Consider the following 16,609-nt stretch of genomic DNA (forward strand, 5'->3'; position numbering starts at 1 on the left):
CAGGAACTAACTTCACGACCTGATTGGCTCCGGCTCTCTCACCAGACATCGTACATGTCTCCCCATTGGCCCGCCGCTAGGGCTCTGGCGCGTGTTGCGGTTCCTTCGCTGTGATTGGCTGACGCGCTGCGGGACTTTGTAGCGCCGCATTAGCAGTGAGAGCTGTGATTGGTCAGGAGGCCAGGTGCTGTAGTTCAGGGAGAGAGGCTCCGTCTTATAAAAACAAGAGGAGCCGCAGAGAGCTGCGACCACAGAGGAGACCTGTCAGTCAGCTGCCCGTCTTCATCAGCTGCTCCTCTTCATCAGATCAGCGGCTCCTCTTCATCCGCTGCTCTTCACTCCTCAGGTGAGAACATGCTGTTCATCTAACGGGTGTAGAGCCCTGGAGGTGTTAGCTAACAGCGCTAACAGAGCTAACAGAGCTAACAGCTGACAGAACTGACAGCACGCAGTCCAGTGAGCTGCACAGGAAGCTGGTCCGTCGCTGTGTGTGCTCCGGGTCTGTGGCTGTGAGGCTGTTCAGAGCTCTGACTGCGTGTGTTCATGTCGGTGTCACTGCTCGTGTGTCGGTGTCACTGCTCGTGTGTCGGTGTCACTGCTCGTGTGTCGGTGTCACTGCTCGTGTGTCGGTGTCGGTGTGTCCGTCTAACGGGGATCTGATTCCGGTTCCAAGTCCCGGCTGGCTTCAGTTCCGGTAAACCCCGGTGCCCTTTCACCCAGTTTCTCTCTCTCCCGTGTCTTTAACAGGTTTGTTTACCAAACTCAGTTTGTGTAGCAACGTGTGCAGAATAACGTGTAACGTAGCTAGTGTACCCTGTGTGTTGTTGACTAACGACGTGTGTGTCAGTAAAGTGAACACGTGTATTACATGTCATACTCCTGAGCTCAGATGTTAGCATGGCCCCGTCACCTTGCTGCTAGCTACAGCCTGACTCCAGCTAAACATGCTAGCTCATCATCCAGAGAAGAGAGCAGACAACATGGAGTTCTTCAGCCCATCGTCCTTTAACCTTCTAATGTTCTTAGAGCTGCTTAGGTCTGGGAGGTGTTACGTGTGTGTCTGTCAGAGTGTATGTGTGTCTGTTAGTGTGTGTGTGTGTGTGTGGGGATGACCCTGCAGCTGTCAGACGTGATATAATAGTGAATCTCCTCCTCCTCCTCCTCCTCCTCAGCCCATTCAAGATGCCTGGATCTGATCAGACCAGTTGTATGGGACCATGGCCCAAGGACGTGGGCATCATCGCCATGGAGCTGTACTTCCCATCCCAGTACGTGGACCAAGCCGAGCTGGAGCAGTACGACGGCGTGGCAGCCGGCAAGTACACCATCGGCCTGGGCCAAGCTCGCATGGGCTTCTGCTCGGACTGCGAGGACATCAACTCCTTGTGTCTGACGGTGGTCCAGAGGCTGATGGAGAGGAACGGCCTGTCCTACGACAGCGTGGGTCGGCTGGAGGTCGGCACCGAGACCATCATCGACAAGTCCAAGTCCGTGAAGACGGCCCTCATGCAGCTGTTCGAGGACTCGGGGAACACGGACGTGGAGGGCATCGACACCACCAACGCCTGCTACGGCGGCACGGCGGCGCTCTTCAACGCCGTCAACTGGGTGGAGTCCAGCTCATGGGACGGTGAGTCACTGAACTGGTCTCAGCGCCTCTTCATATCTTTTCCAGAGCTGCTAACCCAAACAACAATCTAATTCTTGAACTCCTCTCACTGGAAAGGCTGGAACCAGCTCATGTTGACAGTTCTGCTTAAAAATGACTAAAACAATGAAACTGTAATGAAATGTTCAATGTGCCAGTTTCTAACGGTCAAGTTACTTCTTCATAACCAAAGACTTCCATCCTCAGCCGAGGCTGGAAGCAGCAGATGACGGTTTCTGATAAGGAATCTGCAGCAATGTAGAGACAGATATTTAAAACGTTGAACTCGTCTTTAAGGCCGATTAGGGAGAAGTGTTGTGTTTCATATTAATGAAATAAGACCTGACTTGTCATCATATTGTCGACTGTGTGATCGGGTCCTGTTCTGTGACTGTGAGCTCCTGCTCCTCTTTGCTGCTGATAGTTTGTGTGTCAACAGATTTTCTTGCCGTCTCCTCTCTGCAGGCCGTTATGCTTTGGTGGTAGCGGGGGACATCGCAGTTTACGCAACAGGAAGTGCACGGCCCACAGGGGGCGCTGGTGCAGTGGCCATGCTGGTGGGACCGAACGCACCTCTGGCCTGTGAACGAGGTCAGTGAACTGACCACTGTTGTTGACTTATTGATAAGACCCCACTGTCGTCTCCCTGATCCCATCAGCCTCCCTATCAAGTCACTGACCTGTGATTTAATCAAGGGCAGAGCCCAACAGAGGGACACGTGGATATTTGTCAGTATTTATTAAAAAGAAAGATCAATAAACCTGATTTTAAATAATTGTCTGTGGTGCAGGTCTGCGAGGAACTCACATGCAGCACGCGTATGACTTCTACAAGCCTGACCTGATGTCGGAGTACCCTGTGGTGGACGGCAAGCTGTCCATCGAGTGCTACCTGGGCGCCTTGGACCGCTGCTACTCCGTGTACCGCAACAAGATCCACGCCCAGTGGCAACGAGGTGGGTGTGTCTTCATCTCCTGATCCCTGCATGCTGCTTGGTCAGCTGGAGGTAGAGTCCCTCTGGAGAGAGAGAGGAGAGTCCCTCTGGAGAGAGAGAGAGGAGAGTCCCTCTGGAGAGAGAGAGAGGAGAGTCCCTCTGGAGAGAGAGAGAGGAGGGTCCCTCTGGAGAGAGAGAGTAGAGTCCCTCTGGAGAGAGAGAGTAGAGTCCCTCTGGAGAGAGAGGAGAGTCTCTCTGGAGGGAGAGAGAGTGTAGAGTCCCTCTGGAGAGAGAGTGAGAGAGTAGAGTCCCTCTGGAGAGAGAGTGAGAGAGTAGAGTCCCTCTGGAGAGAGAGAGTAGAGTCCCTCTGGAGAGAGAGAGAGAGAGTAGAGTCCCTCTGGAGAGAGAGAGAGTGTAGAGTCCCTCTGGAGAGTGAGAGTGTAGAGTCCCTCTGGAGTGAGAGTGTAGAGTCGCTCTGGAGAGAGAGAGTGTAGAGTCGCTCTGGAGAGAGAGTGTAGAGTCCCTCTGGAGGTCGTGTCAGAAACAGCAGAGGTATCACAAGGTGCTGCCGTCCTGGGTTGAGTTCAGTGTTGATTGGATAAGAGCTTAATGAGCTGAGAGGGTTTAGTTGTTGCTGTGCTCAGAAGTTTACTTAAGGTCAGTGATGAAGTTTAATCTGATGAGCCTTTCACCTGATGTGTCAACATGTGCATTATCTGACCATATGAATTATAGCATATGATCAAATGATACAAGCATCACTTCACGTCCAGCTCTACACTTCAGACTGACCTGTGGTTCAGCTCTGAGTCGTGCTGCTGACCTTTAATTAGTGAGTCTGACCAGAGCCCCATAGGAAGGGCCACCTACTCAGCCCACGACCTCTGACCTCTATGTGACTCATCTCAGTGTCCATTGAGGATTTGATTATGGGTTCACATGAGGAGAATCCTCGTAGCCCAGTGAATCGATTCGTTCAGGACACATGTGTAAGCACTAGGGAGGGGCAGAATTAATATATATATATATATATATTACAAGGAACACTGACCTCATGGTAACGCTCTGTAAATCCCCTGTGTTCTCATTCTACTGGACAGAGGGCTTGGAGAAGCGCTTCAGCCTGGAGGACTTTGGTTATCTGGTCTTTCACTCCCCGTACTGTAAGCTGGTGCAGAAGTCGTTGGCCAGATTGATGCTGAACGACTTTCTGAGCCACCCCAGCCCCAACACCGAGACAGGACCCTTCACCGGCCTGGACGCCTTCAGGTACGCTCAGAGTGAAACACACTTTACATCCTTCCAGGAAACAAACCTGTTGACCATAGGAGCAGGCGTTTGGAAAGCAGACGATGGATTGTGAAGTTCTGTGTTTCTGTGTGTGCTCGAACGACAGAGATATTCGACCAGAAGAAACCTACTTTGACCGGGATGTGGAGAAGGCCTTCATGAAGGCCAGTGCCGATCTGTTTGAGAGGAAGACCAAGGCCTCGCTGCTGATCTCCAACCAGAACGGGAACATGTACACGCCCTCCGTCTACGGCTGCCTGGCCTCTGTCCTCGCACTGTACGTCTCGCTGTCACTACCCTCGTGCACCTTGGAGATGCTGTCTGGTTGAATCAGTGTGACAGTGAGTTTGTTGCCTTGTGTTGCAGACACACACCGTCGCAGCTCGCAGGACAGAGGGTCGGACTTTTCTCCTACGGTTCAGGTTTTGCTGCGACTCTGTATTCTCTCCGCGTCACACAGGACCACACCCCCGGTGAGTCATCACACAGACATTATAAGATGGCGGAAACTCACGTGTTTGTTGCTCCATGTGATATGTTCTGTTTTGTTCCAGGATCGACTTTGGACAAACTGGTGTCGAGCCTGAGCGACCTGAAGGTGCGCCTGGACTCCAGGAGGAAGGTCTCACCTGCCGTCTTCTCTGAGAACATGAAGCTGAGGGAGGAGACGCACCACCTGGGTAACGACCCGCTGCTCCTGTCCCACTCACAGAGAGCCAATCACCAGCCGGTCTGACTCTTTAAACCTCTTTCCACTCTGTCCTCACAGCCAGCTACGTCCCCCAAGGCTCGGTGGACGACCTGTTCCCGGGGACGTGGTACCTGACGCGAGTGGACGACAAACACCGCAGGGAGTACGCCCGCACGCCTCTGGACCGCGACCTGCCGGCTGAGCCCGAACTCCTCGCTCGCTCCAACGCAACCACAGAGGTACGCAGTGAAGGAGCCTTCAGGCAGTGTCCTGATTCAGATCATCAGGTTTTATATTCATCATTCTTAAAACTCAAATATATAGAAGAATACATGTTGTCCTCTCCAGCAGCACATCCCGAGTCCGGCCAAGAAGATGCCTCGCATCCCCGCCACCGTCCCCGAGGCGGCCGTCAGCAACTGAGAGCGTCCGTCTCCATGGGATCACAGTCCAGACCGGTCCAGGTCACAAGAGGTCCCTCCCACTTCATCATAAACTCAACCTCATTAGCTCGGAGCAGTGTGGAGACGGCTGGACTTCCCATCATGCCCCTGCTGGCCACATGTGACACTGTCGGACAGTAAGAATTAGTTTAATTTTAAAGTTGACACTTTTACACGTGCTCCCTTTTGCATTTGTGCAAAACTGGACAGTTGTTGATCTGGGAGCGGCTCAGGCAGATGTTTGAGAAACAAGTCGACTTCCTGCTGGCAGCTCGCAGCCGGCGACAGGAAGAGGAAGTGGACATAATTAACGTGGCTTCAGGCCTCCTGCTGATTAACGGGGGGGGCAGGGCCCTCAACTGTGTTTATCGATTAAAATAGTGCTTTCCCCCCCCCATGAACACACACACATACACACACATCAAGGTTTAATAAAACAACATCAGTGGTAGTTCTGTTACACCTTGGCTCCTGTTGTGCAACATGAAACACAGACGGCCACAAGGTTCTGCAGTTAGAGAGAACCTCCACATGTGGAGGTAGACCCCGTGAAGGAGACCAGAGCCCAGTCTGCAGACCTCTTAAGAAGTGGTCCCCCCAGGTGTGCCACGCCCCTGCTGATCACCAGGGTCTGACTCCGCCCACTATTCCATCTGCTGACAGGTGGCCATTTAAAGACTCAGGTTTACTCGTCTGAGTTTCTCAAACGGTCCTAGCACCTCCTCACCAGGACACTGCACAGAGTCCTCCATGGTTACCATCGTTTCAAAAGAACCCACATAACCTTTTTAATATTTAATTTATAAATATTTGATCACCTTTGGAATACCTCTCCCCTGACTATCTGCCTAACCAGTGCTAACTACCTTCTCCAGACCCGAGTCTTCATGCATTTCATGACAGGTGTTTTAAACCAATGACCAGGTAAAGCCCCAGCTCTGCTGGGACTCACCAGACGGACACGGACGTGTACCCAGGACTCAAAGTCAAATCATGTTTATGCACAAAAATAACAAATCAACAGACCCCCCCCGAGAGAGATACTGCTGCTTATTCCTACCAGGAAAGGTAACTCCCTCTAATTAGTGTCTGATAATGAAGGCAATTAGTAGCAGCAATGTAAGCTCCAAGTAAAACCTTCACACTAAAGTTATCACACACCCTGGACACACCCAGGCAGCAGCACACTGTTCCAGGGGAACCTTAACTTACTAGAGGCCCATTACTTTCTCAGTACAGAAAAGAGTGAGAACTGGATCTGGATCCTGGACGAGCCCCCACCTCTTACACCTTGACTCCTAACCCAACCAGAAACTCAGACGGCCACAAGGTTCTTATATTCTGTCTTTTCTTTGGTTCTGTAGATTATAAAACACAGAAAGTCACTCGGTGGAGCTCGAACAGTCAATCAAGTTAAATGAACCCAAACCACAATCCTTCACAGATATCAGTGCTTTAAATGTCAGATTATTTTTTTTATCAATGTCCATGAATTATTCTTTGAGAAATCCAATAAAATCCTGTTTTACTTTCTTAAAGAAAGAGAAGAAACTTGGATCAACGAGTTCTTTCTCGACGCGTCTTTATTCCAAGTTCGGTGGAAATCTGTTCATAAGTTAGTTTTGTCCAAAAGACGGAATCGACCTCAGTAAACGGAACCTTTGGTTCTGTCGCTCCAGGAAATAGAACTGAACTTAATCATCATGTTCTCTCTATTTTCTAGATGTTTGTCCAGAGCAGGTGGTGGTTTGAATTACGTGATTGTATTGGAGGTGATTTGCTATGAATTTGTCTTTCCAATGCCAGCACATGTGTAGTAACATGAACTGTGCCTGTACATGTGTAGTAACATGAACTGTGCCTGTACATGTTACTACACATGTACTGGCACAGTTCATGTGTAGTAACATGTACAGGCACAGTACATGTGTAGTAACATGAACTGTGCCTGTACATGTGTAGTAACATGTACTGGCACAGTTCATGTGTAGTAACATGTACAGGCACAGTTCATGTGTAGTAACATGTACAGGCACAGTTCATTGTATAGATCTGTGTGTGTTGAAATGAGGAATGTGAATTCACTACACTGTTTTGTTGTCTCTGTTCTGGTAATAACACGACTCAGTTCTTGAAGTCGGGTCCCGACCCGGTGACGTGTTGGACTCCTCAGCGGGTTCACGTGTGTCTGAGGAAACACTCGACTGTTCTCACTCACATGCAGGGTTTCACTCTGAAGCCTTAAGAGAAGGGCTGCGATCCATCAGGCGGGCGACGCACTCGACTGAGCCGCTTCATGTCGGTGGGTTTCCTTCCTGTTTCACAGTGACGTCGGTTTGATTCCATCGTGGCATCTGTCAACATAAAGTAAACACAGCTGATTGGGCAGAAGACATCAGCCTCAAGGTGTCGGTGTCTTTTCAAAACCATCTGCTAACATGGAGCAGATGGTTTATGAGCTGTACTGTAGCCGAGCACCAGGGGGCGATCCAGATGTTTTGGCTTCTGATTGGCTCCTGTAGGTGGGCGGAGCAGAGTCGTTCTCGAGAAGCCTTCAACACGCGAGTAAGAATCGTAGACACGTAGCTTTTCCTCCAATAATGTAAATAAATCATGTTTATTGTACAGTCACGTGATCTGAAGCCATGATGATGATGATGATGATGATGATGAATGAATGAGGCAGATGAATTTTATCGCTTTGTGCAAACATGTAGATTCTGAATAAATTAACTCTAAACTTGTGTTTTTGCTCTTGTGATTATTTTTTCAACAAATAATCAATCATTTGAAATAAAACATTTTTTCACACCTGTTGTGTTGTTATTTACCTGTTTGTGTTTGTCATGTTTGATATGAACATGTGGAACAGAACACGCAGCTCCCAGTTCAGCTGCAGAGCAACAACCATCACAATCAGTTCATCACATGGTGTTATCAACTGTAATTTAACACAAGTTAGTCACCCTGCCCCGAAGTGCACATCAACACACTCGACAACAAAACAACACAAAGAGAAAACATGGATTCATTATTGATCAGATTCGTCAAATGTTTAATTAAACACAAACTTCACTCGGGTAAAAAAACATTAAACTAAGAAACAATTATGTGACATTTGTTCAGAAAAATCTTTGACAACTTTTAAATGAAATATTGTGTGAGAACTGTGACCTGCCACCTCCCTATGTCCACCAGCAGGTGGAGCCAGAATAAAGAGACAGAATGTTTGAAACAGATTGTTAGTGAAGAAGAAGAGATGGTGATGAAGAGACATGAGACACTTATTATGTTTTATTGTGAAAGGTTTATGGTAACATTTCTATAATGATATGATAAAGAGACAGAGAGAGAGAGAGGGGACAGACAGAGGGACAGACAGAGAGAGACAGAGAGAGAGACACACACAGAGAGAGAGAGAGGACAGACAGAGGGACAGACAGAGAGAGACAGAGAGAGAGAGAGAGAGAGACACAGACAGACAGAGAGAGAGAGAGGAGGAGGAGTCAGCTGCTGAGCTCCACACTGACCCCGCCCCTCTCCGGTGGGAGGAGTCTGATCAGAGTCAGTTGAACTGTGTCCGGAGAAAAAAGTCGAAGGAACCAGGAGAGAATCTGGAACAAAGACTGACAGGTGAGAACATGGAGAACCCAGAACACACAGGGACCACACAGAGGACACACAGAGGACACACACAGACACACTAACTGCACACAGGACACACACAGACACACTAACAACCTGAGCTGCTCTCAGGCTGAAAACTTTCCACCATGTTAGAGAACAGACTGTGACGTCACCACAGGGCGATGTGGAGGCAGGAAAAGTTACACTCACACACACACTGTGTGTGAGTTGAAAGAACCGAGGAGTTGTGTATCTAAGCTCCATTAGAAACATGGAAGTTAATGCGTCTGGTGTTTTCATTCGAGGTTTGTTGTGTTGTGTGTGCGTGTTGTGTAATTCTCTGGCGCAGTTGCGTGTTTTCAGCAGTGACACTACCCGGTTCAGGGTGTGTTAACTTGTGTGTAAGGTTGTGCAGCAGCAGAAAGTAAACGCAGCCTCAGGGTGTGAATTCCTGCTGTGATGTGTTGAGCGACACGTTTACTGAAGCTGCTGTCAGTGACACACACACACACACACACACACACACACACACACACACACACACACACACACACACACACACACACACAACATTAAAGGCAGAGTTTAGGTCGATGTTCAGCAGGACACCTTGAAACATGAAGGATTCTGAACAGTTTGGTGGATTTGTTCCAGTTGCAGCTCTTCAGGTTCAGGAAGCAGAGGATCATGGGTAATATCCAGTGGGAGGACACAATCAGAGACAACACACAGAGACACTTCATGAGACACAGAGACCCACACAGTTCATCATGTGTGGCTGCAGGGGGCGCTGTTAAAGGGTTGCTTTAAAGAAAGTGAGGGAATCATTCTGGATCCAGGTGTGTGTGTGTGTGTGTGTGTGTGTGTGTGTGTGTGTGTGTGTGTGTGTGTGTGTGTGTGTGTGTGTGTGTGTGTGTGTGTGTGTGTGTGTGTGTGTGTGTGTGTGTGTGTGTGTGTGTGTGTGTGTGTGTGTGTGTGTGTGTGTGTGTGTGTGTGTGATGCTGATGAACAGGAGTTGAGATGTGTGTTTGTGTTTGACTGTACCGTGGAGGAACTCATCTCAAGCCTGAGTTAGTGTGTGTTTGTGTGTTTAACGTCAGAGTGTGATCCTCCTGAACGTGGAGCAGCTCCCTCGGCCTCTGACCTCGACCCAAACCTGTCAATCAGTTGTTGTACAAGTTGAATAATATGATTCATGTTGTACAGATGTCAATCTGAACAACCTAGTGTTGTGTTGTGTTGCTTCAGTGCTGAGTTGGAGGGATTTGAAGGTGAGTCCCCCTGCTGCTGGTGTCTGGTAGTGCAGCGCTCGGCTCTCACACCAGTTAAGGAAACACTGTTCACTCCAGCCGTAGTGTTTTCACTCAGCCATATTTGGTCAAGTCAACATGTGCCGCTCCCCCGCCACAAGAACTCATGGTTGTAGACTGCAGCCGGCGGTCAGGCCCGTGTCAGCGTCTCCACCTGCAGCTGTAGTTCAACGTCCCAGTGTGAGCGGCTGCTGCTGATTGGCTGACAGCTCCAGCGACTCTTTGTCACACACACGCTGTGGTTTGCTGAGCTGCTGAAAACAAACAGCTCGTTTCCCCGCAAACACATCTGTGCCCTGCAGCTGAGAGAGACCAGGACCAGGAAGTGGCGCCGCCTCGGAGAACAGGCGGGGCTGCAGAGGAGGGGCGGGGTTTCCTGGACACCAGCCCCCAGAACCCCCTCTGTCCCCCCACGGGGGGGTTCCACACCAACGTCCCCCTGAGCTGCTGCCATCAGATCATCATGAGAACTCAAGATATGAATATAGAAACTAGGGATGGGCATTCGATTAAATGGTCTTAATCCATCATCGGGACAATTAACGATCGATTATCGATTAATATTTTTACATTAACATTCACTATTTATAGGCTATACTAAAATGCTGTGAAAATAGAAGAACACAGTTTGTTTCCTCGTTGAGATCTTTATAACCAGATGAACTCTTGTGTCAGTTCACTGGTTACACTTGAAGATATGAGCTGCTGTGCTGCTAGGCCCTGAGGAGAGACCAGCTAGCTCTCAGCAGCTAGCCGCTGAGAGCTAGCCGCTGAGAGCTAGCCGCTGAGAGCTAGCTGGATCTGACGGTTCTGGACCTCTCAGTCCGGTTGGTGTCACGCCCTCACTCCCAGAACCCCTCACCCAGGTCTGGTTCTGATCTGAAGCTTCACGTGTTGTTTCCTCTGATCTGTGAGTTCTGGGTTCACTTCGCACCTTCAGGACCAAAGAATTCTGACAAACGTGGGCGGAGTCTACCCAGACTGGACTCTGATTGGTTGGTATACGGCGTCTGACGAGGGCCTGTTGTCGGTGGGGGGTGTGTGTGTGTGGGGGGGGGGGGGGGGTAGTAGTCTTTCTGTTTGAATGGAGGACATGAGTGAAGCGCTTCATTTGGTTGCCATAGTAACAGCATGACCACAGTACCCCATAGTACTCCACGGTACTACAATACTCCACAGTAGTACAATACTCCACAGTACTATAATACTCCACAGTAGTACAATACTCCACAGTACTATAATACTCCACACTAGTTAAAATGCACCAAATTAACATCCTTGTGGTTAAACCATTTTATAATCGGAGGTAAAGACTTCTTCTTCTTCTTCTTCTTCTTCTTCTTCTTCTTCTTCTTCTTCTTCTTCTTCTTCTTCTTCTTCTTCTTCTTCTTCTTCTCTTGGCTAATTCTGGCTCTGCTTCCTGTGATTGGTCCAAAAGTCCAAACTAAGAGCTTTCACTTCTTCCACTCCTCTTCTGTGCTGAATGTTGGTGCACTGGTCTGGCCCGTGGTCTGTGAGAGTATTTCAGGGCTTCAATAATAATACATTTGATGAAATATAAAAAGCTCTATATATCGTGCACTGCGGCCAGCCTTGTTTTCCGTTGGGCGACTTCCTGTGAGTTGAAAACAGTTTAAAATTGGCGATGAGATGTTATCTTCCTTCTGCCAGAGAATCCCTCCGTCTTCACATTCCTCTTCTCCACTGGGATTGGCTGCTCGTGGTTCCTGCTCCGGCTGCCAGTGACATGAGGCTGAATAAAGCCGCTCTCTCTGCTCCTCTGTCTGTCGCTGGTGATCCAGAGGAATGCTCGGCTGAATTCCTGTGCAGGGCTGGAGGCAGAGCAGCTCTCTGAGGCTCATGTTGCTGCTAAAAACGAACCTCATGTGAGGATGATGTGCGGCCGAGCTCGGGGGGGAAACAAAGACAGGACAGTCTCTCAGGCAGGTCCATGCAGTTGAACACAGGTCAAGGTATAAAATTAGATTTAAAACTACACACCACTGTAAATAAAGACGGGGCGGGCGCCGCCATCTTGCATTTTTGACATAGTTTACAGTCAGAGTCTGAGCCGCCGTGATCGAACAGTGGAGGCGTGTTATCAAGGTCCTGCCCACACACACTCTCAACCAATCCTGAGTCAGTCAACAGCTGGAACATAAACATCAGTGAGATAAGAACGACCGGAAACGACAGAAACCATCTTTGACAAACCGTTATTTAACAATAATACAAAATAACATTTAATTTGTTGGCACCTTCACAGCACCAAGGTCACTAACAAGCAAAGATAAAAATCCAAGTATTAAAAAGATCAATAATATGATCAGAGAATAAAACATGTAGTTTGTCCAAATGAAAACAATGGGACTGATTGTGTCAGGTTTAGGGTTAGAGTCAGTGTTCCGGACGAGTTCCAGAGGAGGGGGCAGAGCGGCTGAAGGCTCTAGATGCCATGGTGGTCAAGCGGCCAGGTGGCACAGTGAGGTGGATGATAGATGAAGAGTGAGGGTGTGCTCTGGAACGTCGACTCTGGATCAAGTTGTTAATTCTCATGAAGCTGAAGGTTCATTTGGAAGATGTAATAAAACTTCATGTGAATGTTGAAGCAGAAAGAAGCAGAAGCTTGTTTCTCTGGGAAGCTTCATCAGACTGAGCTCCTCAGGTCTCTGGATCTTCTCTGGAGGATCACACTCAGGTCTCTGGATCTTCTCTGGAGGATCACACTCAGGTCTCTGGATCTTCTCTGGAGGATCACACTCAGGTCTCTGGATCTTCTCTGGAGGATCACACTCAGGTCTCTGGATCTTCTCTGGAGGATCACACTCAGTTCCTCCTCCTCCTGAGCTCCTGTATAAAGTCTGATCCAGGATCAGTGTGAACAGCAGAGGATCCTCCACCGACTCACTGAGCGAGTGGGGGGGGGGGGGGGGGGCTTCTTACATGGGACACACTCGTGGATGTGAAAGTTGGTGGAGATCAGAGCTGAAGACATGGTGCAGGTGATGTAAACAAGATCACATGATCTCTGCAGCAGAGGTAACAGGTCACTTCCTGTCTCTGTCTGCCGCTCTGGAGACGATCCTCTGGAGACGATCCTCTGGAGACGTCCCTCTGGAGACGACCCTCTGGAGACGACCCTCTGGAGACGACCCTCTGGAGACGACCCTCTGGAGACGTCCCTCTGGAGACGTCCCTCTGGAGACGACCCTCTGGAGACGATCCTCTGGAGACGACCCTCTGGAGACGACCCTCTGGAGACGACCCTCTGGATTTCACCTGCAGGTCTGAGACCAGCTCCTTCGTGACCGAGCAGGAATACTCAGAGTTTTTTCTGTTAATAAGCAACTACCTGCAGCGTAGACAATCTACTTCCTGTTTACATCACATGACCAGTGTAGGTGAGAGGTCATGTGACCTGTGCTGTCAGGTGTGTTGGTGTGAACGGAGAATGTTTCTGACATGGACCTAAAACTGCAGCTAATGGTTGATGTGGTGGTTGATTCTGGACTTGAAGACAAACTGATGTCACGAACATGCTTATTATTATTATTATTATTATTATTATTATCAAATGATGAGGTCACAGATCAGTTGGCTGTTGTTAAGAAGCTCGGGACAGAAGGCTGTGCTGGAGGCTCCTCAGGCCGGTGCTACAGGGAGAGCTTCTAACATTCAGAGAGTTGAGTGATCTCTGAACATCTGCAGCATCACATGATGGACGCCTCGGCCCCGCTGCGCTGCTCGGAGAGGAAACGGGTTTCATACGATAAGTTTCTGACCAGCAGAGTGTGGTCGGCCTGGAGGACGAGACATGTTCACTATCTGACCGCTGCAGGAACACGTCAGGAACACGTCAGGGACTCGTCAGGGACTCGTCAGGGACACGTCAGGGACACGTCAGGGACACGTCAGGGACATGTCAGGGACACGTCAGGGACACGTCAGGGACACGTCAGGGATTCGTCAAGAACACGTCAGGAACACGTCAGGGACACGTCAGGGACACGTCAGGGACACGTCAGGGACTCGTCAGGAACACGTCAGGAACACGTCAGGGACACGTCAGGGACACGTCAGGGACACGTCAGGGACATCTCAGGAACACGTCAGGGACACGTCAGGGACACGTCAGGGACACGTCAGGAACACGTCAGGGACATGTCAGGAACACGTCAGGAACACGTCAGGGACACGTCAGGGACACGTCAGGAACACGTCAGGAACACGTCAGGGACACGTCAGGAACACGTCAGGGACATCTCAGGAACACGTCAGGGACATGTCAGGAACACGTCAGGGACACGTCAGGGACACGTCAGGAACACGTCAGGAACACGTCAGGGACACGTCAGGGACACGTCAGGAACACGTCAGGAACACGTCAGGGACATCTCAGGAACACGTCAGGGACACGTCAGGGACATCTCAGGAACACGTCAGGGACACGTCAGGGACATGTCAGGAACACGTCAGGGACATGTCAGGAACACGTCAGGGACACGTCAGGGACACGTCAGGAACACGTCAGGGACACGTCAGGAACACGTCAGGAACACGTCAGGGACACGTCAGGGACACGTCAGGAACACGTAAGGGACATCTCAGGAACACGTCAGGGACACGTCAGGGACATCTCAGGAACACGTCAGGGACACGTCAGGGACACGTCAGGGACATGTCAGGAACACGTCAGGGACATGTCAGGAACACGTCAGGGACACGTCAGGGACACGTCAGGGACACGTCAGGAACACGTCAGGGACACGTCAGGAACACGTCAGGGACATCTCAGGAACACGTCAGGGACACGTCAGGGACACGTCAGGAACACGTCAGGAACACGTCAGGAACACGTCAGGGACACGTCAGGAACACGTCAGGAACACGTCAGGGACACGTCAGGAACACGTCAGGGACATCTCAGGAACACGTCAGGGACACGTCAGGGACATCTCAGGGACACGTCAGGAACACGTCAGGGACATGTCAGGAACACGTCAGGGACACGTCAGGGACACGTCAGGAACACGTCAGGGACACGTCAGGAACACGTCAGGGACATGTCAGGGACACGTCAGGAACACGTCAGGGACCCGTCAGGGACATGTCAGGAACACGTCAGGGACATGTCAGGGACACGTCAGGAACACGTCAGGGACACGTCAGGAACACGTCAGGAACACGTCAGGAACACGTCAGGAACACGTCAGGGACACGTCAGGAACACGTCAGGGACATGTCAGGGACACGTCAGGAACACGTCAGGGACCCGTCAGGGACCCGTCAGGGACATGTCAGGAACACGTCAGGGACATGTCAGGGACACGTCAGGAACACGTCAGGGACACGTCAGGAACACGTCAGGAACACGTCAGGGACACGTCAGGGACACGTCAGGGACTCGTCAGGGACACGTCAGGGACACGTCAGGAACACGTCAGGGACACGTCAGGAACACGTCAGGGACACGTCAGGAACACGTCAGGAACACGTCACAGCTTCAGTTCAGGTCTGAAAACTGATTTAGACACATTCTAGTTTGTGATTGGCTGCAGCCTGTGGTGAACTCTTCCTCATTTCCCAGTCAGTGCAGTGATTAGTGTTGTGACTCCTCGTCTTCAGGTCGAGGATCATCTCTGTGTTTGAACCTCTTTGTTCTTAATGGAGCAGACAAACGTCTTCTTATCTGCGTCCTCACAAACACACGGTCTCCGGCTGAGCTCGGGATCCAGTGCTGATCACAGCTTCAAGGAAACAACATGAGAAACACTCACATGTCCTTTTATGGCATGTGAGCGCTTTTTAAACAGGAAGTGACATCGAGTGAGAGGGGATCTCACAAGAGAGAAGATCCACTGACACTGGACACACACACACACACACACGCTCAAACACACACACACACGCACACACACGCTCACACACACACACACACACACACCATTAAAGGGAACCAGCAGCCTGAGCTGGGAGGTTGTTCCGGAGCCAGAGGTCCTGACGTGGCTCCAGACGTGTTGCTGCAGATAAACAGTCGACCTCAGCAGTAGAACCAGACTCAGCTTGTAAAGTATTTGTGTGAACTGACTTCATTTCACCTGCTTTGAAGCTGAGGCTCTGAAACTGGATCTTTTCTGCACAGGCTGGGCGACAGAGGATTCTTGAGTTTCCAGCTCCTTGAAGCAGGAAGTTGTTGTTTGTATGATCCTGTTTAAATTTAAAACGACAGCACCTCTGAGCTCACAGCTCCACAACACTCTCCTCATGAAACCACAGTTCAACACTTGTGTATTTGCATCCCGGCTGAGGAGATGAGGCCGTTTCCTTTAAAGCTTGTTTGAATGTAACCTGTTTTTTGTTGGTTTCTAATTTTTCAGCCAAAGAAGAACTCCAGAGCTGTGCATCTGATTGGACAGGAGGGCTGTCACTCAAACAGTGTTTTACATCAGGTACTCCCCTTCTTTCTTCTTTAAAACACTCAATGTCAGAGGAATGAACCTGATCAAATGATAGATTGATTCGTGGAGGAACTCATGTTGAAGGAGAACGACTCTTCTTCTCCAGAAATCTCTTGTTTTATCTGTTACTACGTGGAGTTCATTCTGCCGGCTGCAGCCTGAGATCTGACCGGTTGCATCCGGCCGTCATGGAGCCAGCAACAGAAA

General features: G+C 49.9%; 2 protein-coding genes across 5 annotated transcripts in view; both read left to right on the forward strand.

Moving 5' to 3' along the window:
* The first annotated feature begins 175 nt into the window (after positions 1-175).
* hmgcs1 (3-hydroxy-3-methylglutaryl-CoA synthase 1 (soluble)) lies at positions 176-7,751 on the forward strand. 3 transcript variants are annotated; one of them, XM_062412513.1, is made up of 10 exons: positions 176-346; positions 1,173-1,630; positions 2,114-2,239; positions 2,440-2,604; positions 3,684-3,852; positions 3,980-4,150; positions 4,240-4,346; positions 4,428-4,553; positions 4,643-4,803; positions 4,913-7,751. In XM_062412513.1, the coding sequence occupies exons 2-10, from the start codon at positions 1,183-1,185 to the stop codon at positions 4,985-4,987; spliced, it is 1,548 nt and encodes a 515-aa protein (XP_062268497.1). In that variant the 5' UTR covers positions 176-346; positions 1,173-1,182; the 3' UTR covers positions 4,988-7,751. The 3 variants fall into 3 exon arrangements, 2 of the variants coding, with proteins under 2 accessions (XP_062268497.1, XP_062268498.1); XM_062412514.1 differs by having other exon boundaries at positions 4,916-7,751; XR_009924697.1 differs by lacking the exon at positions 176-346 and having other exon boundaries at positions 4,913-6,818; positions 6,901-7,751.
* A 766-nt stretch (positions 7,752-8,517) lies between these two features.
* tln1 (talin 1) overlaps positions 8,518-16,609 on the forward strand; it is a 37,296-nt gene continuing 29,204 nt past the window's right edge. For both annotated transcript variants that reach the window (XM_062413473.1, XM_062413474.1), the window contains exons 1-2: positions 8,518-8,640; positions 16,322-16,393. The gene's annotated coding sequence lies outside the window, so the exon portion shown is untranslated. The remainder of the gene's footprint in view (positions 8,641-16,321; positions 16,394-16,609) is intronic.

Source organism: Platichthys flesus, chromosome 19 (genome assembly GCF_949316205.1).
Source record: "Platichthys flesus chromosome 19, fPlaFle2.1, whole genome shotgun sequence".
NCBI classification, from domain to species: Eukaryota; Metazoa; Chordata; class Actinopteri; order Pleuronectiformes; family Pleuronectidae; genus Platichthys; species Platichthys flesus.